The sequence below is a fragment of the Primulina huaijiensis genome, chromosome 13, assembly GCF_012295235.1.
Source record: "Primulina huaijiensis isolate GDHJ02 chromosome 13, ASM1229523v2, whole genome shotgun sequence".
Taxonomy (NCBI): domain Eukaryota; kingdom Viridiplantae; phylum Streptophyta; class Magnoliopsida; order Lamiales; family Gesneriaceae; genus Primulina; species Primulina huaijiensis.
In genome coordinates this window covers 16,821,553-16,842,968 of record NC_133318.1, presented here as the reverse complement: position 1 = coordinate 16,842,968, position 21,416 = coordinate 16,821,553, and the positions used below count along the sequence as shown (strand labels likewise).

At 34.4% G+C, this 21,416-nt stretch overlaps 4 protein-coding genes across 9 annotated transcripts; 2 read left to right on the top strand and 2 right to left on the bottom strand.

The window, feature by feature from the left end:
* The first annotated feature begins 2,299 nt into the window (after nt 1–2,299).
* Nucleotides 2,300–7,484, top strand: LOC140956240 (microtubule-associated protein 70-1-like). Its single transcript, XM_073412941.1, has 11 exons — nt 2,300–2,643; nt 4,153–4,238; nt 4,575–4,640; nt 4,798–4,968; nt 5,088–5,258; nt 5,354–5,509; nt 5,626–5,772; nt 6,169–6,240; nt 6,337–6,867; nt 7,016–7,158; nt 7,277–7,484. The coding sequence occupies exons 1-11, from the start codon at nt 2,445–2,447 to the stop codon at nt 7,287–7,289; spliced, it is 1,755 nt and encodes a 584-aa protein (XP_073269042.1). The 5' UTR covers nt 2,300–2,444; the 3' UTR covers nt 7,290–7,484.
* Nucleotides 7,485–7,603: 119 nt separating this feature from the next.
* Nucleotides 7,604–9,076, bottom strand: LOC140991279 (pentatricopeptide repeat-containing protein At1g80270, mitochondrial-like). Its single transcript, XM_073461205.1, has 2 exons — nt 8,973–9,076; nt 7,604–8,243 (listed from the first exon to the last, which is right to left on the bottom strand). The coding sequence occupies exons 1-2, from the start codon at nt 9,074–9,076 to the stop codon at nt 7,604–7,606; spliced, it is 744 nt and encodes a 247-aa protein (XP_073317306.1).
* Nucleotides 8,892–13,636, top strand: LOC140991404 (uncharacterized). Of its 6 annotated transcripts, none has more exons than XM_073461343.1 (7): nt 8,892–9,051; nt 9,265–9,405; nt 10,472–11,323; nt 11,540–11,617; nt 12,007–12,098; nt 13,033–13,101; nt 13,216–13,636. In XM_073461343.1, exons 2-7 carry the CDS (start codon nt 9,282–9,284, stop codon nt 13,612–13,614), a joined length of 1,614 nt encoding a protein of 537 aa, XP_073317444.1. In that variant the 5' UTR covers nt 8,892–9,051; nt 9,265–9,281; the 3' UTR covers nt 13,615–13,636. The 6 variants fall into 6 exon arrangements, with proteins under 6 accessions (XP_073317444.1, XP_073317442.1, XP_073317443.1 ...); XM_073461341.1 differs by having other exon boundaries at nt 8,892–9,087; XM_073461342.1 differs by having other exon boundaries at nt 8,892–9,159.
* Nucleotides 13,637–16,477: 2,841 nt separating this feature from the next.
* LOC140990898 (uncharacterized) lies at nt 16,478–20,006 on the bottom strand. Its single transcript, XM_073460743.1, has 6 exons — nt 19,624–20,006; nt 18,884–18,976; nt 18,283–18,516; nt 17,933–18,035; nt 17,326–17,555; nt 16,478–17,021 (listed from the first exon to the last, which is right to left on the bottom strand). Exons 1-6 carry the CDS (start codon nt 19,944–19,946, stop codon nt 16,799–16,801), a joined length of 1,206 nt encoding a protein of 401 aa, XP_073316844.1. The 5' UTR covers nt 19,947–20,006; the 3' UTR covers nt 16,478–16,798.
* Nucleotides 20,007–21,416: the final 1,410 nt, after the last annotated feature.

The window sequence follows — 21,416 nt, the reverse complement described above, 5'->3', positions numbered from 1 at the left end:
ATATATGTTTTATTTTTTTACTGTTGAGGTGACATTCATTTATCGAAGATCATAGATTGTTGTAGGTCTTTTTTTCTTTGGGATCAACAATATAGAAGTATCATTCATGCTTTCTGGTGAGTAGCAATTGTTCAAGAAATCAAGACCTTATTGAATCTTATTTGGCTTCTTTTGTTTATTACATTATTTTCATCCAAATGTTTTATTTTAGACAAGCAATACTTGAGTACTTTTTATTGGACAACACCGAAGAAAACAAATTACTTTGAGAAATACTCTACTTATACTCTTAATCAGATATGTATGTATACACATATAAAAACCATGTATTAGAAAAACCAAGTTCAAGTGCTATTGCTTGTGGGGGAGGACAAAGTGGATGAGTATATAGGGACTCACGCTTTAAAGGCGTCGCATGTGCAGTATGCGTTATCTCATATCCCCACCTCACATGCGCTTTCTCCCATTTCTAACTTTTTTTTAGGCGCATCTCCTCTGTGTTCTCCTATGCTTCCCTAACTTTAACTAAAGTGAAATGATTATATGCAAATGAGAGGTCATTATACAATAATAATAATAATAATAATAATAATAATAATAACAACAACATAAAAAATAATCATAACCTTATGCAAAAATTGTCCTCTGAATCAAAATCTTTTCGCGTATTCATCGTCAACCAAGAACTCTATCTGTTTTTCCCAATGTTTAGAATCTACATCTCTTTTTTATTCGGAGAGATTTCTGTATTGCATCGAAAGATTTAGATACTTTTAAACAAGATGTTTATATGATCATCTGAATTCAAAATAAAAATATATGTGTATATCTCGGACCAGATGATTATATGAACATCTTGTATGAAAGCAGACTGAGAATAACACTCCCGATATTGCATGTACTGAGTCATATTGAGGATGTTGGCATGTAATAAATAATTCATGAGATACTTATTAGTGGGGAGACCGTTTCCCCCTATTGTCTAAAGTCCCTTTTCGACAACTATTATTTTTGTATTAGGCTATCTCCAACTCATAAATTTATTTTGGTGCAGTTTCTGCACCAAAATAGTGCAGTTTCTGCACCAAATATAACATTCATCTCCAACTCATTTACTTCAAATCTTACGCTAAAAAGTATATTCCTAGAATATTTTTTTTGTTTACTATTTATTTAAAAATTTAACAATATAATTATAATTAATGTTAATATTAGTATTATAATTATAATTTTATTTTTATTAAAAGTTAATTTTATTTATTTGATTCTTATATATATTAACTCTAATATTTATAATAGGAATTAATACAAATGTTTCATTATTAAAATTGACATAATTTTAATACAGATAATTTTATTTTATTTTTGACATTTTTTCAATTATGGATTATCTTCGAATTTGTATTCCAATTATGTATTATTCTCCTCTGCGCCATTTTTGAGAAATGGCGCAGCCTCCGTTGGAGGCAAAACCCTGCGCTATCATAGTGTGATAGCGCAGGTTGGAGATGACCTTAGAAAAGCAAGAAGAGTGGTTATTTTGCACTGCCAACGGCAAAATTGGACTAAATTACTTTAGTAAGTGTACCACTAAATTAGTATTTGGTTTTGCGTTGTGACCGTTGTAATTTGTGACCAAATCCAATGTTGTCTTTGGATTTCATGCTACCAAATAATTTAAAATAATTCAGTAAAAAGATAGAAAACATTTTAAAATGTATTTTTTTTTTTTTTTATTTGCATGAAAAATTCACCCGGATAGTTTGACTATTTTAGCTCATGATTAATGTAACTGGTGATATAGAGCGAATAAAATATTTGATTTTTTTGCAAGAAAATAAGATATTGTTTATGTCCATGTATGAATTCGAATGTATGCGTGTTCAAATACATATATGTCGGAAAATGCATAATAAAACCGTTTTCAATTGTATATTATCTTTNTGTAAAAAAAAAAAAAAAGAGTGGGTCTCATGTGAGACGGGTCAACCCTACCCATATTCACAATATAAAGTAATACTCTTAGCATAAAAAATAATACTTTTTAATGGATAATCCAAATAAGATATCCGTCTCACAAATACGACCCGTGAGACCGTCTCACACAAGTTTTTGCCTAAAAAAAAAATTATGATCACATTATATATTAAAATTAGTTAGTATGATATCCTAAAGTTTCATCTTTTATAAATAATATAAAAATTATACTAAATTAAACATATTTTTGCATACTTTTTTAAACCATCTATATTTCCCGTTCCTATATAAATCCCATCAGTTTCTCCCTACTGCGAGTGCGAAGCCAATCCCACTGACCTTCCAATTCTCTATCTATACATACATACATACATACACACTTTACTAGCGTGTACATATATTATACATATATATAAGCATTTTTTCTGCTTTCGTACTGATCAGAAGAAAGGGGATTGGTGGCTTTAATGGGGAGTTATTATCAGAATCGCGTTAATGGAGAACCGGAGATACAGATGCTGACGTCACCGGTTTCTTTCAAGGCTAAGAAGAAGCCGGCCATGGCTTACTGCCGAGCGGGCCCCGAGGTGGATGACATTGTTACGATGCTGCATGGCTCTGATCCAGTGCGTGTCGAGCTTACTCGCCTTGAGAACGAATGCCGAGGTATGTCTGTGGATTAGTCTCAGATTGTGCTTACTCAGTCCTGGGAACTTGTCGTGGTTTTTATTTAATTGGAAGAATTATGATTTGTTTGCTGAAAAAATTGGAAAATTAAAAAAAAAAATTTGGCCCAGAAATTTGGTATAGTTTGCTTCACCTTCACAGCAAATATTTTTGGCCTCCGGCCAAATCACAAATTATAAGTTTCTCGATCAATGGTATCTATCCCAAATGGGTTCCCTTTTTCCGGATAGCGCGTGCGTAGTGGGGAAACGTAACTCGTTATTATTATTTTTTAATAATTCTATACTGTGTGTTTGATGATTTGTCGTTTTTGAAATTCAAACTTGAAGGAGTCTGTCTCTAATATATGGACTTTTTTTTTTACGGATGGAGGTCTTCTTCGTTTCGTATTCTTGTCGTTTATGGATAGATATATATAAAATAAATCATGCTGTTTTGAAATTCAAAAGCTAAAAATGCATGTGGTCCATGGTAGCCTCAATTATCACACAGAATTTTGTGAATGGTGGAATAATCAAGTGGGGATTTGGGAATAATTTTTCAATTGGAACTGTAGAAAAAAGAAGATGGAATATGCTCAAGGTTACAGCCAGCAAACGAATAATGTTACATATTCTGGATAGTGTGTGGTTTCGTTCATGAGTGAAAGTAAAGCTAATTTTATCTTTAAAAAAAATAAAGTAAATATTGAAGGCCCCACGTAATTTTGCCGTTGTAGCTTCCTTTATACATAATTTACAATTTCTCCCAAAAAAATTAGAATTTTCATCTATTTTTTTAAAAGGAAAGATTGAATAATATGAGAACAAATAGCATAAAAATAATCGTTTGTGTGTACTTAAGACTCTAGCAAATGCTAATTAATGTTTATCGTAATGATATATAAGTAACTCCTGCACATCTTCTAATTTTATGGAGGCATTATCCTAGACATTAATATGGCAACGCATAAATAAACATGTTTTTTCAGTTATTTCACAATGAGTTGGATCAATTTCACTTATGCTTCAACACACTTGGAGTTCGAAGTGGATCCTTCTTTCTTTGTTCTGCGCTCCACTGGAGGATCCTTGCTAAGAATCTACGCCCAGGTCTTGGCCAAAAGGGCACTATCCCATATGATGGATTACACAGTCAACTCTGAAAATGAATAAAAAAAGCTTGTTAGACTATATAAAGCAGGACATTCTTATCCTTGGGGTGTAATGCAAGAAGCTCAAGATATCTATTGGAAGGTGGTCAAATCGGCTCTTATTATGGAATCGACTGCTAATCTTAGGGCTTGGCCAGTTACTTCATATTATATACATTTTTTCTAGCTCTATTAAATCAATCAGACTCTCACGGGCACTTTATGATAAGGCATGATACATATTAAAATTTAGAACAATAACTTATAATTTCACCATTCCCTTAATCATCAGAGAACAATCAAGAATAGAATAAAGTCTTTTAGAATTCATATTAAAGAATGTAGCAAATGTGCAGAGAAAGATAGAGAACTGGGAGAAAGGCAAGCAGAAATCAAAGCATTGAAGAGTTCTGAACGCCTTAAAGAGAAGGCTGTTGAAGAGGTACGCTTATCCATAAGTTATATATATTTTGATGTCTATGAATATGCAGTAAAAGTCTGTGGGTAGTTCTGTAAGTGATAAACAGAAACCACCACTTGTTGGTCACCTCATTAGACTATGCTCGAATGGTCACTTAGTTAGAAGTTAATCTGAACAACTGTAAGTTATATTCTGAACAATTTGGCTTATTTAGTTAATGCAGACAAAATGAATTTCTTGTTTCTGTCTATTTTTTATGGTTTGGGTATTTGGATTTTGGAGAACTGGTTTTTTTTTTAAGCACGGGGAAATAGGTTGCTTGCTAAAGGTTGCTCGTTGATATGTTGTCTTTTTCAGCTTACTGAGGAGCTCAAGAAAGTAGATGATAAGTTAAAAACAATGGAAGCTCAACTTGAAAGCAAGGTACACATACGATTACTTGAGTTCTAGTATTGGCTGTTGTTTAACTTGTCTCTGTCTCCTAGATTTGCCGATATATTTGAAGGAAATAAGTAACATCAGAACTTTTAAGCTTAAAGAAGACTGAAAAAAATAATTCTGCATTCACTTTCTCATTCAGAATCTAGAACTTAAGAAAATAAATGAAGAGAAAAAAGCAGCTCTGGCTGCACAATTTGCTGCGGAAGCCACTCTTCGAAGAGTACATGCTGAGCAGAGAGATCATGAGATGCCTCCCATAGAGGCAATAATTGCTCCTCTGGAGGCCGAGTTAAAGCTTATAAGATTGGAGGTACTTATCAATTACTACTGCTATTTTCTACTAGTAAATTTCCTAAACATGAATAATTTTGTCACTCTTTGTGGAGTGATAAATTTGTGATTGGAAATGTGTGGAGTTTCGTTCTTTAGGTGGCAAAGTTACAAGAAGACAACAAGTCTCTTGATCGACTCACTAAAACTAAAGAGGCTGCTCTCTTGGAAGCAGAACACACAGTTCAGATTGCTCTAGCAAAAGCATCATTGGTTGATGATCTGGAGAACAAAAATCAAGAGCTGGCGAAACAGATAGAGATATGCCTGGTGTGACTATTTTAGAGCAGCTGATGTATAGAAAACCCATTGATTTCAGGTGTTACCGTAGATTTCTGATAAAGCACTTCTTAACTTTGTATCAGGAGGAGAATAAAATATTGGATAAAATGCATAGGCAAAAGGTTGCTGAGGTTGAAAAGCTAACAGAGACGGTTCATCAACTTGAGGAGGCTGTTTTGGCTGGGGGTGCTGCAGCCAATGCTGTACGGGATTACCAGCGAAAAGTGCAAGAAATAAATGTAAAGTATAACTGCTCTATAATTTTCATTTTTTTGTGAATAGTTTGTGTTAAATCCTTCAAGAATTGGCCATCGTGTGCATCTTTTTGTTGTTGCTAATTGCAAAGCTTGCGCAGGATGAAAAAAGAATCCTGGATCGTGAACTGGCTCGTGCTAAGGTTTCAGCAAATCGTGTTGCTGTTGTTGTTGCAAATGATTGGAAAGATGCAACAGACAAAGTAATGCCAGTAAAACAATGGCTGGAAGAAAGGAAATTCTATCAGGTGCGTAATGTAACTTTGAGTGAAAATGTGTGCTAGAAATTGATATCATATAAGTTGTAGTGGTACAGTAGAGTGATTGCAAAGCAGAACAAACCAAATCTAAGTTGAGGAACTCTAATAATGATGTACCAATTTCCTGTTATTGGCAACCTGATTCAGTAGAAATTGGTGAAGCAAGTGAATGAGACTCAAATGAACATAACTCAAGCATTTGAAGTGTGGGTTATGATTAAAGAAACTGTTTTGGTAAATGATTCTTGGATGGAACAATTCTTTTAAATGTTTACCACTAATGTGACTTAAACCATGGACCTCGGTATTTGTTCATGGAGCGAATATCTTAACCATTGTATGTAGAGTTACTCAGATGCAATCTGATGATTTATACTTTTTCAGGGAGAAATGCAACAGCTGAAAGATAAACTTGCAATCGCGGACCGTGCTGCCAAGGCAGAAGCTCTGTTGAAGGTAAGAAAATAGATAGTTTTTGTACATCCCTCATTATTTACTTCGTCGAGGTGACGTGAATCACTTAATCCTCATTGTTAACACTTGATTAATTAGGAAAAATATTACTCGCGCTTTAAGTTTTTGGAGGAGAGACTTAAACCACGTTCCAACAGTACAGCTCGTGCTTCTTCACAAGGAAAAAGTTTAAGTGATGGGACTTCGCGAAGGATGTCATTTGGAGGAGCAGAAAACTTCGCTGTACCATCCTCAAATGTGTTTCAACCTAAAAAACTAAATTTATTGAAGTCATCCCGGACAATTAGTTCAAATTCACTGTTGAGGCAGGTAAACAATATGCCAAATACATTTGAAGGTGATAGCAAGTTAACACGAGGTGACAAGTTTGTTGCAAATATGAGCGAGAAAGATAATCGACTCAACCCTGGCAAAGATGGCCAAAAACATATAATAATTACTCCATGCGAGAATGGGGATGGGTGTACATTGACTGAGAAATTGGAAAGGGAAAACCATGACCATGTCTCTGGAATGCTATATGATATGCTGCAAAAAGAGGTCACGGTGCTGCGAAAATCTTGCTGTGAAAAAGACCAAAGCCTGAAGGACAAAGATGATGCTATTGAGGTTTGTTCCCTGACAACTATTTAAAAACAGATACTTGACTATAGAAAAATTTGAGTAACATAAGGGCCAATTGCCATATCCGTACCCCCAACTCCCACGTCTTTCTGTACCTCTGATGATTGAACTTTCTGTCATTGGAATTGCTCAGATGCTGGCTAAGAAAGTTGAAACATTAAACAAAGCAATGGAAGTTGAGGCCAAGAAAATGCGTAGAGAAGTTGCTGCCATGGAAAAGGAAGTTGCAACTATACGTAGCGGTAAAGAACATGATCCAAGGAACCGGCATTTGAGGTACATTTGTCAAGTCCATTCTTTGTTCTGTTTCCCCAAATTCACATTAAACGACTCAAATTCATTAGGTTCATTTGTCGTCATTGGATGCTGCTGAGATTTTTGCTAAATTTTGCAGGACTGGACGGTGACCTTAGCACCCCCCTCCCCTCCGGTTACGTGGTGCTATTGTTAATTCACGATAAGGAGATCTTGTTAATCTAAACTATAGCAAGTTTGTTAGCAGTGACCAATGTTACTTCCCTCTTGAATGTGTACCACATACTGGATTTGTATTGGCTCATTTCATGATTTATATAAAATTTTAGATCTTCTGACTCATAACATTTTATACTTCTGTGTACTGCTCAATTCAAAATTGTCTTTTATGTAATAATCCCATAATATATGAAACAAAATATCACGCATAATCTGACACTTTATAATCTAAATGAGAGTATTCATTTTACTCATTCCAGCAAATAAGCTCATTTTCCTTTCTAAATGCTTCGACCTTAGCCACCTGCATGGTAAATGATTTACTCGGTGAAATACTATCGCCCTTCAACCTCTCGATGAACCCATAAGCCGGAGCCTTGGCATGTTTATATTGCCGAAGACGTGTGTTATATTGCCGAAGGCGTGCAGAGTATCCAGCCTTTCTCATCCTGAGGAATAACCTCTCAGCATTGTGTATGTCCCCACTTTTTGCATACTGATCCATGATCGCTTTGCAATAATTAAACAGTGGCCTTCCCCTTCTTTGTTGAGCAGCTTTCTCAAGAATATTGTCAGCTTTTTCGACTTCTCCAGTTCCGACATAAAGCGCAACAAGTGCATCCCAAGTCAGTGGATAACAACCGCTTGCCTCCATTTGTTTCACAAGATTCTTCGCTTCTGCGGACATCTTGTTATTTGCGTAAACCTTTAGAAGAGCAGTAAAATGCTTTGCAGATTTTGTCATAAGTTTTTTCACCATTATGTCAAAAGCTGCCTCAGCATTTTCAATTTTTCTGAGCTGTCCCCAAGCTTCAATAGCAGCCATACAGTCTGCCCAACTTGGAAGAGATTCACAAGCTTTCCAGATTCTCCCAACAGAATCTTCCCTACCAAGTGAAGCATAAATTGGAAGCCGAACCCAACAGTGTAGTGACCCGAATCTTTGTTTTGAACGAAGTACTAATTAAGATATGATTAAAAATTTGTTAATTAAGTTATTTAGTTTCTGCTCTTTAATTGTTGTTATCAAGTTTAAATTTTACATGTTTATTAGTCTGTTTAATAATAGTTCGGATGAAGACGTTAAGAGCAGAACATGAGCAATTTTTTGTTGCATATATAGATTAAATCGATTTATCTAATAAGACCCTCTCAACATACTATTATTGAATATTGAAACTTAACAATGAAGTCAATAAAATATTTCTTACTGCGCGATAATTTCCATGTGACAAGTTTCAAATTTAATGATGATTAGTACAATGATCTAAATTAAATGTCCTTTTGCTTTAAATATTATTTTGTTTTATAATTAATTTACACCTTCAAATTAAATATAAAAATATTTAAAAAAAAAAGGAATTATTTGCTTATATAAATAATAATAGTAATAAAATATAAATTACATTAACTACGAACCGATCCTAAACCACTGGCTTATCGTTATCAAAACCCAGTGTGGGCCCAAGATACGAGGCCCACAAATTGGAACCCAAAACCCAAAAAAAAAAATCTGTTTTCATTTATTTTATCTTTTTTATTTTACTTCCGAGTGATCTTTCAGCTCTAGCTTCTTTTCAAAGCGGAGAATCAACACGCATGGAGTAAAAGCGAACCCTAATATCGGAGCACCAACGCTGCAGAATCGTCCCTTCGAATTGGAACCGGAAAGATAGCGAAAAGGCTTTGAATCTGGTGGTTCTTCCTCTGATTCCTCCATCGATTTTTTGCGTGCGTCTCGGTGGATCTTTATATTTTCTCATCCACATGCTTATTTGGTTCGACATACTCACAGTTGTGCATGTGCGTTGTGTTCGTATGCGAATTGTTCGAGTGTTTGTTTAGTTGAGCATATTTATTTATTTTTATTTCTAGTTTGCGGTGGAATTATTGCTTTTTGCCCTTCAGGTGTTAGATTCGGTGGAATGGATTCGAAGGCCATAGAAAATGTGGACTCGAAGGCGGAATTTCGGAAGCCTTTAAATGAGTCGTGTAACAGGAAGTATCGGCGCCGATCTTCTCTCAGCGGATCATCCTCTTCGTCTGATGGTTAGTCGTTGGAAATTGTTTCATTTTTTTTCTGAAATATATTTGGGAGAAAGGAAATTTATGATATTGTTGCGTATGGGAGTGAAAACTCTAAAACCACATATTGATTTCAGATTTACTTGTTCAACTGCAAGCTCTAGACATAAAGGTTTATAAACCTGGGGTTTTCTGTGACTCCAGATTTTGATTAATTTGTTACTAAAAATAAAAAGAGGGTGCGATAGTTTGAATATTGATATATTCACTAATAGCACAATATTGAAATTTTGAACCATGAAACGAGGGCAATATATTTTTGTATTTGGGATTGATTTTTAAGAGTTATTAAAGAGCTTTGTTTTATTTTCAGAAGATGCATGGAATAAGTGTTCTCTAACAGTATCTATCATGCAAGTGGCATGGCGATTCTGAAGTCCTATCACCTGTTCTTCGTAGAAAGTTAGAAAGGTTTTTGAAATTCAATGTTCCTGCAGGAAAAGAACGAAGTTAACATGTAGAAATGTCTTCTAATTGAATTTCAGCTTCTTATTAGGTCTCTAGTGACGTCTATTATTTGTTTTGCTTCTACTCTAATTCGTTGGGCTTACATCAAGGTATTTATTATATTTATTTTCTTTGATTTTAGTATAGTTGTTATATGAGTTTCGAAGTGGAAATAATCTAGCAAAAGCATGGGAATTTTTCGTTTGGATTCTTAATTGTTTTCAACTTCACGTGGTGTTCTACATGATGATCATTGATAGCTGAAAAATGGTGATTTTTCTTTGGGGTAACGAATTGGCTTATTAGCTGTGGGTATTGGATTCTTAATGTATTAATGGATGGCGTCTACTTAAATATTTGATTTTGCTGCATTATCCGTGATTAACTTTTTCATTACCTGAGCATTGGGGAATTGTTATTCTTAATTTTTTTTTTTGAAAGCAACCGAGAAATTAATGCTTCTTCAATTATCTGATTGTGTCGGGTGCTCTTTAGAGCGCTCTTGCAGCTGTTATAATTATTTTTATTCGTTGTTCACACTTGACCATTCTTTTTCTCTCATAGCCTCGTTTAACGTGTTCAGGGAGCCAGCATGACCGCAGCTCCAGTCCAGTCCTGTCAAAGAAAGATACTGCAAAAGTTGCTGAAGATAAACGAAAAAGGGATGATGGTAGGGGTTTAGAAAGGGATTACGGTAGGAGTCAGTCCTACCGAAGTAGTGAATTGTATAAACATTCCGATCAACAGTCATCTCGGAGCTATAACAGGCATGATGACCACCGCAGATGGGATAAGCATGTGGATGACTCTGACCGAGGTCATTCTAAGTCATCTTATCGTTCTGTGCGGGACTCGCAGGAGTACCACGGTTTGCATTCCTCTAGGAGGGAGAGAGATCACCATGGATCTAAAGATTATCCAAATGACGTGAACATATACTCTTGGAAAAAATCTGATGGTTCACGGGACCGAAGCAGGGATAAAGACTCGTCTGAGAGAGCTGGATCTGGAAGGAGACATCCTAATAGTGAAGACCGGAACAGGTTTAAAGACAAAGATAGGCAGGGAGATGGTAGAGATTATGAAGTTGGGAAAACAGAGCGTCGAAGGAGTTCTGGTGATCACAAAAGTAATCACTCGTCCATTTATGATGAGCCAAAGGGCCAGCGAAATGATTCATCCTCCCGAAGAGACAATTCCGTACATCATTGGAAAGAAGTGCCTCAAAGAGATGTCAAGGGGCTGTATAGCGAGACTACCGGTGAGGAAAAGATGGGACATGATTATCGGGATAACTTTAAGGAGCAAAGCCATGGAAAACCAGTGCAACACACTATTTATGATGGTACAAAGGCAGTTTCCAGTAATGATCAAGATTCCCTTGCGAAGAAACCAAAGTTATTTGGCCACGATGTCTCAGTTTCTGGAGCAGATGGTATGCTTTTGTCAACTTCCATAGCAACCTTATATCCTATTTGTCAAATTTTGATATGTTGTAAGTAATGACACCTCTCCAAAATGATAAAACCTCTGTCAACTGACCATTGGTAGTTGCAATCATTTTACTTTGGGCGAGTGTATCTCCTTTTTGTTTGTTATTTATTCTTATCTCTGTTATTTATTCTTATCACTCACTGGACTACTGAAATAGGTACTTCGGAGCAGTCGTATGTGGCAGATTCTGATATTGATGCTGCGAAAATCGCTGCTATGAGGGCAGCTGAATTGGGTAGGTCAATTACTTCTTCCGAGCTACTTTCTATATTGAATGCTATTTGTCTGAACTCTTAATCTAGCGTGTTCCCATTTCCGCAAGCACTCATTTCTCTGCTACTAAGCAAAGTGATATGATGGCTGGTAAAACCTTTGTCCTCGCTTTATCTGTGCAGTTTTTGGTTGTATTTGTCTCCCAAGTACACAAACATATAAAGTCAATACTTACCTGATTTGTTAGCAGAAGCAAACATATTGTAAGATGTCTGCCAGGACCTAAATTTTCTGTAGTAGCTGTCATTATTACCATTATGTTTTCACGGACTTATTCACTCACTATCTTTTGACTCTTTATAACCGATGTAGCTCATTGAATTTTTTGGTTGTTTTTTCATGGACCTGTAGTTAATAAGAATTTAGTTGGTACCGGATACATGTCAGCCGACCAAAAGAAGAAGCTTTTGTGGGGAAATAAGAAGAGCACCACGGTTGAGGAGGTATGATCATCGCTTTTTAGTTTTAACCTCGCTCCATTCAATAGAGATAATAAAAGGTGAAAATTTCCAAGGTACATAGGGTCATTTGAAACGTGAATTTCCATTGTAGAAAAATGGAGCATTATTTGTGCTCTTATGGGTCTTTTGAAAACTGAATTTCCATCGTAGAAAAATGGAGCATTATTTGTGCTCATCTAGGTTGCATTGATACGGATACGGATATCATATCGGATATGATACAGATTCAACGATACAACAAATTTTGAAAAAATATAAGACACTTTAAGATATGATACGATAATTATTAAAATATATATAAATATTATATATATGTAAATACGTACAATGTACAACTTCGGATGAGTGATTTAATAAGAAAAAGCAAAAGAATTTTTTTTTGCCAAAACGTTTCCCCGCTGTTTCCATGGCTTATCCTAGCCGTGTCCAAGACGTATTCGAATGGTCAAACATTCGAAAAGTCAACGACACAGATTTTGCTGTATTCGACATGCGTATCGGCGTATCGTATCTGTATCCAAGTCCGATACTTCAGAAATTTTTTTTTTAGGAGTATCCGTGCTAGGTGCTCATTTTGATAAGAAATATGAGATAAAGGGTGCACTTTTTCTTTAATGACTCTTTCCATTATCACAAATTTTGAATACGCAGTCACCAATTGACTTGTTGGAGCATTGGGCTGTTCAATTTGGCTTTAACAGAATATCCAAATCCAAATTATTTAAAATATAGTGATCGCTGATCAGCAAGATATTTACTGATGTTGTACATTACATTCTCTGTTCATAAGCTGAACCAACATCATATTTAAAAGTATCCAGATCCTTTACTTTTTGGATTAATTTTAGTTCAGATGTTTTTGTTTTATTCATCATGATGTCTTATTTCTGTATGTTCAATATAATGCTCCACATAGTCTTCTCATCGTTGGGATACCGCAAATTTTGGTGACCGGGAACGCCAGGAAAAATTCAACAAACTCATGGTAATTTCCTACTTCTTATCGCTTTCAATATTACAGCACCACTGAACTATGTGCTACTCTTGTTTAATTATTTCTAGTCATTAGAATTTTATTCACTTACTAACACATTTTTAGAGTCTGAGGTTGCATTGGTGCCTATGGCCAATTGTAGGGCGTGAAAGGCGAAGCAATAGTGGTAAACCAGGCAGACAACCCCGATGTAGAGAAGCAGCAGGAACAACTTCAGCTGGAATTGGAGAGGCAATACACTGCAGGGCTGCGTCGGAGGGATGGCCGGACTGTTGGACTTGGTCTTTGAAAGCTTTCTTTATCTACTTAAGTACTGATATTAAAGTAATTTTTCATGTTGTCCTGTATTCTGCCGATGTGTTTTTTTCTAAGGCAAAGTTCTGTTGTATGGCAATTTGTTGGCCTGTGATGACGACTATTGAGATTGTTAGATATGTGTTCTTTTGTGAGACTAACTTCTATCGTACGGAAATTTGTTTTGATCACGAGTATCGAGATTGCTAGATATGTGATTTGTTGGAGGTCAGCTGTACTTCTTGTGGTTAATGCACCTTCTTTTTTAAAAAATTTAATATGCGGCCGCTATCTTTCGATACACGTTGGTTAAACTTCTGGGATTACGTGCTGGGATTACGCGATAGCATGTAACTGTCAGTAGTCAGATAAATAGCATTGGACAAAAGCTTTGTAAGACATATTCATCCAAGAAATTGTTGTTAGAAAGAATAATTTCTTTATATGTTTTGGTCATTATTTTAGGCTTTGGGGGGAATTTATTTTGACTGTTGCCAGCTCTTAAATCCCCTTAGATTTGATTTGGAATCTCTGGAATCTCAGATAGCATGAACCCTGCACCAAGAACCTCTCATTTGGCCCTAGCCAGTTGACTCATTGGCTCTGCCTCTGAACAGAGCTTATTGACCACCCCCGAATAGTGGTGGCCACCCGCCGGAGCAAGACAATGATTGTGCCTGTCTCACCTACATAAAATCGGGATCATATCTACAGGTTCATATGTTCACGCATCAAATCCAATTTAATTAGAAAAATATTCCACAAAAATCCTAATTATATATGTACACACACACACGAATTTCTATATTGAATATCAGAACATCACAAATATGGAAACAAATTCCGATCGTCGGGAAAGTTATATTAACAAAGTTCAGGCTACACAAGGTAATTTGTCTCATCTGCACCTATAAATGTCTAGGTATCGTCTCTAGTTTTCATTTAGATACAATTTTTTCCAGTTATGGCTTGTTTTTTCACTTTCTGACAATTTCTGACTGAAGTATCAGAAGGATTACGTCGAAAAACAAGCATGACACTCTTGTAACCACTTTTTCATTTGTATATACCCTTTTCACCCGAAGCAATTTGACCCTACCCGACCACATCTAAATCAAGTCCATTGGGAGTTGAAGATCCTTGCTTGCCGGATCGGCCCTACACATATCTGAGGTTTCAAAACAACTGACATTTCACCGCTTTTGGATATATAAAAGGACTCACAATTTATTTTTATTTTTTTTATTACAACACACGCGATGACTCAAAATTTATCTTAGGGTCTCAGTTGACCCTGATCGATGTAACACACTAAAAAAATTATTTTTACTTATAATTTTAGCAATTGTTTGGAAGCAATAAATCTCGTTTGAATATTGTAACAAAATTTAAAGTAAGATAAAAGCATCATAGTCAGCATTATCACAATTTAAAGGATCGAACACAAAGTATAAAATAAACTTATATTTTCAAAAATAACAATTAATTTTTATGCTTTTTTTTGGTTATTTCATTGAGAAGGTTTGCCTTTATTCACGAAATGTCGATGATGAATATTGGTTCTGGTCAGGAAAGGAGATGGGTAGTTTACTTGTTGGTGATTAGGTTAATTTGAACAATTACAATGTTAATTAATGATAGTTGATTTAAATAATCATGTTATATTACTAAATAATAATTATACATTGCAAGAATTGGCACGCTTGCATATTTTTACGGCACTCGAACTCGTAGCCGCAATCATTCAGTGTGTGTTGCGTAAATCTTCTGGAAAACGCATTAGTCTGCAAACCACGTTAATCACTTAAATTGTATAAGGTAAATCATGTGTGACAGACTCGTCCGAGAATAGGGATGATAATTTCCTCCGAACAAATGGAGAATCTAATACCCGACTCGAATGAATGAAAGCATGGAGAAATTTTATGGACCCGATTAATTAATTAGATAATCAGGTATGACGATTATTGGGTTTGAGAATGGAGACAGATCTAGTAGCATCACAGCTTCACACTCATATCCAACCCGAATACCCGAATGATGATATTTGGATAGAATACAAAAATTATTAACGTATAGTTGATGTTATTTTGTAGGATAATGTTTTGGGAAAAACTATTTTTAATATTTTGTTATTTTTTTATTATGTTAGTTTGCTAATTTTTATCTTTAATATTTTTTTCTTATTGTTTTCTTAAGAATTTGGTAAATATATATAGATTCATAGAAAGATTTTGAATTTGAAAATTGTTTGTATGTGATAATATGATATTTGGGATGAAATTCGAATGTCCAGCTGATGGATATATAGATGAGAGTGAGAATAAATATAATAAATGAGGATGATTGTAAATATAATTATAATGAAATGGAGAGAACCCATTAATCCAATTTTATATTTTGATCTTTGATACTATGGTTTCGTTTATCTATTACTATTATTGTTGTTGTTATAAAATATGAGTTTTGCATTGTTTCATTACTACTTTGCCCCTCCTACGACAGTTTTCCTTGTTTGTGTTGTTTGGTTCAAGGTTATTGTTGTATTTTTCTACTTGTTTGTTCATATCATAAATGATATTTATGAGTGTGGGATTTCATGTTTATTATTGAATGTATTAATATTCATTGAATTAAATTATTATTGTTAAGTGCATGAATATCATTATTTTCCTTCAAACGATTTGCTCTTTTGCCAACTCCTCACAGTTTCGAACTACAATGGAATTCCAGAGCACTTTGAGAAGTATTTTTCGATTTGAAGTTGCAATAAATTGATATTGTAGGTATCCATCACAAGGGAAGAATGGTAATTCTTCGAATGTCTCTACATGTTTAGATGAACATAAACCAGATGGTCCATTGGTCCACTTTGGAAATCTTGATGGCATAATTCTGTTCAAATCCTCCCAGCCATTATCCTACTTCAATGACTTTGCTTAGCCAATGGTTGGACAATAAATTGATAAGCGTTTTTAAGAAATTTAATTAATATTAAATTTCATTTTCTTTTTGGCTGAAGTTAACATCAATGTCAGTTCGGTGCAAGTATGCTAATTGTCTGCTCGATCAGTAGCAAAATATTGGTTATATTAATCGAAAATTCATTGGTTGATGCCATCAGAAGCACCGAATTGGAAGGGAAAAAAATGAAACAAGCACATTCTATGCTGATACAATTCCATTCAAGTCCCTTGAAGGCGGCCGCCGCCGCAGCAATTCCAAGAACATCTTTGCCTTCTAAGTCATGATTTACTCACTCAGAATCGCTGTATCGTTTTGATTTTGTGATCATTCATAGCAGTAGAAACCTCCTTACACTGCACGGTGAGACATTGAGAGCAGCAAGAGTAAACAAATCAGATAAAATCCACAATCTGCTAAACTCAAAGAATCAGCATTCCTCTACATCCTTGGTGTAAACAGGAATTTGCCACGTCTTCATATTCTTTTTCGGATCATCTGTAAGGCTGAGATCTGAATCTTCTTCTTTATATGTTTTAATGTTCGTTTTAGCTCCCATTATGACAAGCCTTTCAACCATGAACAATTGGTAATTGTTCTCAATCAATGGATCTAACAGGCTGCTATAGTTTGATGAATAGGCTAATTTGTACCTGCCGATAGATGATATAAGAATCAAGATAGTAAAACAAAATAGTTTACATGCATATAAGTGCTAGTCTGTGTATAGAGGTTACCTTTAAAAAACAGTTAAATTAATTACGACCTTTTTAAGTGTTTTTCTTTAAAAAAGTAAGGAGTAATTTTGCCTGAGCATGTAATAGTAATCTATTTTTGTATGTTGAAGAAAAAGCTTTAGAACCATATTTTTTGAATTCTAAATTTCACATTTTAAAGACTTTATTAAAAATTAAAGTCCAACAAACATCATATTCTAAAGGCGTCTAAGTCACAAACCTCAAAGCCAAAGGTGAAAAGAAGCCCGGAGTCCTTTCATTGGAGGCGATGAAAATGGTTCGTCCAACAGGAACCCATTTCGCAATTCGACAAAGGATAAACTCGGGACGTGTATCTCTGTCGATATGAGGATGTAAGGTCCTCTCAATCCCAAATCTGTCCTTTCTAGTTTTCAATATATCACCTCGGCGAACATGGATAGCATCGTAGTCTCCGAGAAGGGACTTGATCTGCATGAACATGCATCCGAAGTCGATAGCATGAAGTATAAAACATCCTAATAGTAAAATCGCCTGACAAAAATGTAAATAAATGTAACATAACGAGCAGAGTTGTAACATCCTGATTAGTGACTGACAAATGGCTTTATTGACAGCACAACATAATCTCAGTCATGGAAATGGTTTTTCAGTACCTAGCTACCAATATTACTTACGTAGATCTTGATTTATTTTCTTCTCTGGGATAAGCAATTTTCCTCGCAATATCTGGCACATTTTATTATATTTCTTCAACATTTTTCAGCTTCCATAGATAATGAAAGAAATTGGCGTCCATGAAAGTTGATAGACAGCAAAAGCACTAAGGCATTTTAACTTTTCATTACCTTTTCTGCTGCATCTCGTAACTTTTTTGCTGCCATTGAAGGAAGAAATGAATATGGCAGTAAAACAGAGCTGCGATTATTCCGATCCTTGCACTCCATGAACCTGAATGAGTATCATGATTAATACCTACACGAAAGCTATCAAGATTCAAGAACTTATCAAGTTGAAGGGAACACGGGTTGATGCCAAACAAAATTTTTCCGTTATGGGTTGAAAATTTGAGTTTTTATAGCTGATTTAAGTTTTTGCCAATTTAATTAGCCAAGGGAAAATGATTATGAATACTCGTAGAGCCGAATAACAGGAAAAGAAGAACGCAGATAGATGAAACTATAAATAGCATACTTGCCATGATAGAGGATTTGCAGACCGATTTACAAGCAAAAGATTTGAATACAAACTTTTGTCTCTGAGATCAGTCCGACTGACTCCTTGTACATGTGATATCCCTCTAGAACCCAATTTCATGCTTGTTGTAAGGACATGATGCCAAGTTTTTGAATTATCCAAAATCACAGGTACTGTAACGGATATGAGATCCAAATCATACAAAGAGTCCATAGCAGATGTGTTAGCATCCCACCTAGCAAACAAAAACAAATCATTTAAAACAACCGGTGGCAGCTACAAACCAATGCCAAGTCCTTGTATTCTTGCTATCTCGGCTAAAAAATTTAGTCGATTTCTTTTCCCGTATTATTTAAAAGCCCAAACAAAAATCATCGACTTTCAAATCAAATAACAAGAATTTTGCATGTGTTCGATTCAGAGAGTGGAAAATATAAAAATGCATCCAATTAAGAACTTATCAGTCCCAATGATATTTGAAGCAACAATACTCAAACAAAATATGATCAAAATACTTGAGAACGATTTCAACACACAATCTACACATCGGAACTGTGGTATATACAATATAGTATCTGTAGCAGAATAGGAAAAAAACTAACTTGTCCTCTGCAATCATATCTCCAGACTGGTGAAGAATCCCTTTCTTGTTGTGTATTGGATTTATACAAATCCTAGAAGGCAATACAAACGTCCTGCAACCAGGAGCAGCTGATAAAACTTAAAGCAAGTACAGAAATTAATATTGAAATAGGAATATCAGTTTGCAATAAGTTGTATAAAATCTAACTCTCACACACGTAATAGCCGAATGTCTGAGATATGAATCTTAGAAAACCATGACCTTAGCCCAAGACATTTCATTTTGTCTAAAAAAGAAATGGGCGAGATGAGCCAAACCTATTTTTTCTGGTTATCGGAGCACAAAGTCACGGCCAATTGTGGACAATGGATTAAACTCAAAAATCACAAAAACCACGACATTAGAGTTATCACATGGATTTCTAACATCCACCTAAATAACTATAATTTAATTACCGTTCACAGCCTCCTCCAAGTCAATCCCAGATCAAAATTCAGATCTTCATATTGCCAGATTTGCAGGAAAAAAAATCATGTTTAAATGCACTAACAAATAGAACTTCCAAGAATTAGCAAATCTCCCAAGTTTCACAGCATACCTACGATAGAGTTTCAAGCGCTATTACCAGTCACTTCCACAAAACAATCAGAAAATTTACAATCTGCTACAATACCCACCATTCCAAATAAAAAAAAGGTTCAATCTTGACGCCACATATCCATAGAAGATTAATGAAGGGATGGATATTATATTACATACCTTTTCAGAAACAATGCTTCTTCAATTGCACACCTCAGACTGGATTCCTGATGACCCAAACCCGCACAAGTGTCGCAGTGTTTTCCAGGGCAATCGATTCTGCTTCCCCAGTACAAATATTTATCGTGCATATTGTGACGATCATTGGGGTTATTTACAATGTTCTGCGAGCTTCTAGAAGAGGAAAAGGAGAACCCATTAGTGGAGACTAGAGAAGAAGCAAGGTACAACAACGCAATGCATGCGATTGAAGCTGTGAATATGAGGATTGGAGATCTGGGCTTTGTTGATTTTGCTTTCTGATGGGTTTTTTGGATCGCCATGGGAGGAGTTGGGGTTTTTGAGCATTTTCAATTTGTTGAGGAAGGCTCGTCAAGGAAATAGATTTCTTTTGTATTTTAATCTGTATCTATATTTTTAAAATCTTTAATATTAAATAACTTTTACGAAAGTTTGTTCGAACTCGACTCGATTTAAATTTTATATGCTACAAATTGATTAAATATTCAATTTCAAGTTCGAGTTCAATTCGTGAAAATTTCGAGTTCCTCGAGTTTGTGATTAAAAAACTCGAAAATATTTACAGCATAATTTTAAAGTTAAAATTTTGTATTTATATTAACAAAAACTCATTATTTTATATATCTTCTATTAAATAAATATTATATAATTGTTACTCGAGTAAAAACTATTAAAACAAGCTCGGACAAATGACAAACTCGAGTCGAGTTTTAACCGATTCGGTCATGAGATACTAATGAGTAGTTTGACGTGCTTTCATCATTATTTGCACATAAACACCATATACTTGGAATCCGCAAATATGGTATCTATGTCGGTCATAAAAAAATATAGAAGATAATAATTTTGGTCTTTTATATTTGTATTTTTGTGATTTTGATCATTTGTATTGTTAAATTTCATTCTATCATTTTAAATATTAATGGTGTAAGTCAAAGCCATATCAGAAAAAAAAATACTAAAAATTAAAGATAACGAGTTACATGACATCATATCTAACATACATATAAATATACCACTACAATTGTGAATTTCCTTATATGTCCTTGTTCATTTAAGTTGGTCAATTAAATTATTAGGTTATCTTGAGGGTTTTTTTTGTAATTCATTGTCCATTTTAAATGAATTTGGACATTAATATNTGTCCTTGTTCATTTAAGTTGGTCAATTAAATTATTAGGTTATCTTGAGGGTTTTTTTTGTAATTCATTGTCCATTTTAAATGAATTTGGACATTAATATACATTCCTCTTTATTTCCTAAATTTTATGCCAAAAAAATTATTATTTTACATTTCCTTGTTCATTTAAGTTAGCAAATTAAATTAATATGTCTTTTTAAGGGTTTTTTGTGATTCATTGTCCATCTTAGATAGATTTGGACATTAATTCATATTATTTTTTATTTTCTAAATTTTATGTAAAAAAATTATTTATTTACGTTTCTTAGTCAATTTTTGTGATTCATTGTACATCTTAAATATATTTGANATTATTACATATTATTTTATTTATATATGTTTTTTACTGTATATATTTATTTGAGTGGTATTATGTTAAAATTTTATTTCTCTTTAAAACACATTCTTCTTTTTTTCCTAAATTTTAAAACAAGTTTATGATATAATCTTTAAAAAAAATTTAATCAATATAATCCTTATAATAAATATGAATTATATTGATAGTTTATTATCATTTGTTAAATATTACAATTACATATAAAAAATTTTAACTGGGTATTACATATTATTTTATTTATATATGTTTTTTACT

What these genes read in the sequence shown, in the direction of transcription:
- LOC140956240 (XM_073412941.1), top strand. Translation starts at nt 2,445, where the DNA reads ATGGGGAGTTATTATCAGAATCGCGTTAATGGAGAACCGGAGATACAG. An exon ending in AAGAAAGGAAATTCTATCAG is followed by an intron (nt 5,773 to 6,168) that starts GTGCGTAATGTA and finishes ATACTTTTTCAG; the next exon opens with GGAGAAATGCAACAGCTGAA. An exon ending in AGGCAGAAGCTCTGTTGAAG is followed by an intron (nt 6,241 to 6,336) that starts GTAAGAAAATAG and finishes TTGATTAATTAG; the next exon opens with GAAAAATATTACTCGCGCTT.
- LOC140991279 (XM_073461205.1), bottom strand. Translation starts at nt 9,076, where the DNA reads ATGGAGGAATCAGAGGAAGAACCACCAGATTCAAAGCCTTTTCGCTAT. An exon ending in GTTGGTGCTCCGATATTAGG is followed by an intron (nt 8,244 to 8,972) that starts GTTCGCTTTTAC and finishes TTCACTTGGTAG; the next exon opens with GGAAGATTCTGTTGGGAGAA.
- LOC140991404 (XM_073461343.1), top strand. Translation starts at nt 9,282, where the DNA reads ATGGATTCGAAGGCCATAGAAAATGTGGACTCGAAGGCGGAATTTCGG. An exon ending in TATGAGGGCAGCTGAATTGG is followed by an intron (nt 11,618 to 12,006) that starts GTAGGTCAATTA and finishes ATGGACCTGTAG; the next exon opens with TTAATAAGAATTTAGTTGGT. An exon ending in AAAAATTCAACAAACTCATG is followed by an intron (nt 13,102 to 13,215) that starts GTAATTTCCTAC and finishes ACACATTTTTAG; the next exon opens with AGTCTGAGGTTGCATTGGTG.
- LOC140990898 (XM_073460743.1), bottom strand. Translation starts at nt 19,946, where the DNA reads ATGGCGATCCAAAAAACCCATCAGAAAGCAAAATCAACAAAGCCCAGA. An exon ending in GATATGATTGCAGAGGACAA is followed by an intron (nt 18,517 to 18,883) that starts GTTAGTTTTTTT and finishes TTTGTTTGCTAG; the next exon opens with GTGGGATGCTAACACATCTG. An exon ending in TACGAGATGCAGCAGAAAAG is followed by an intron (nt 17,556 to 17,932) that starts GTAATGAAAAGT and finishes ATGTTCATGCAG; the next exon opens with ATCAAGTCCCTTCTCGGAGA.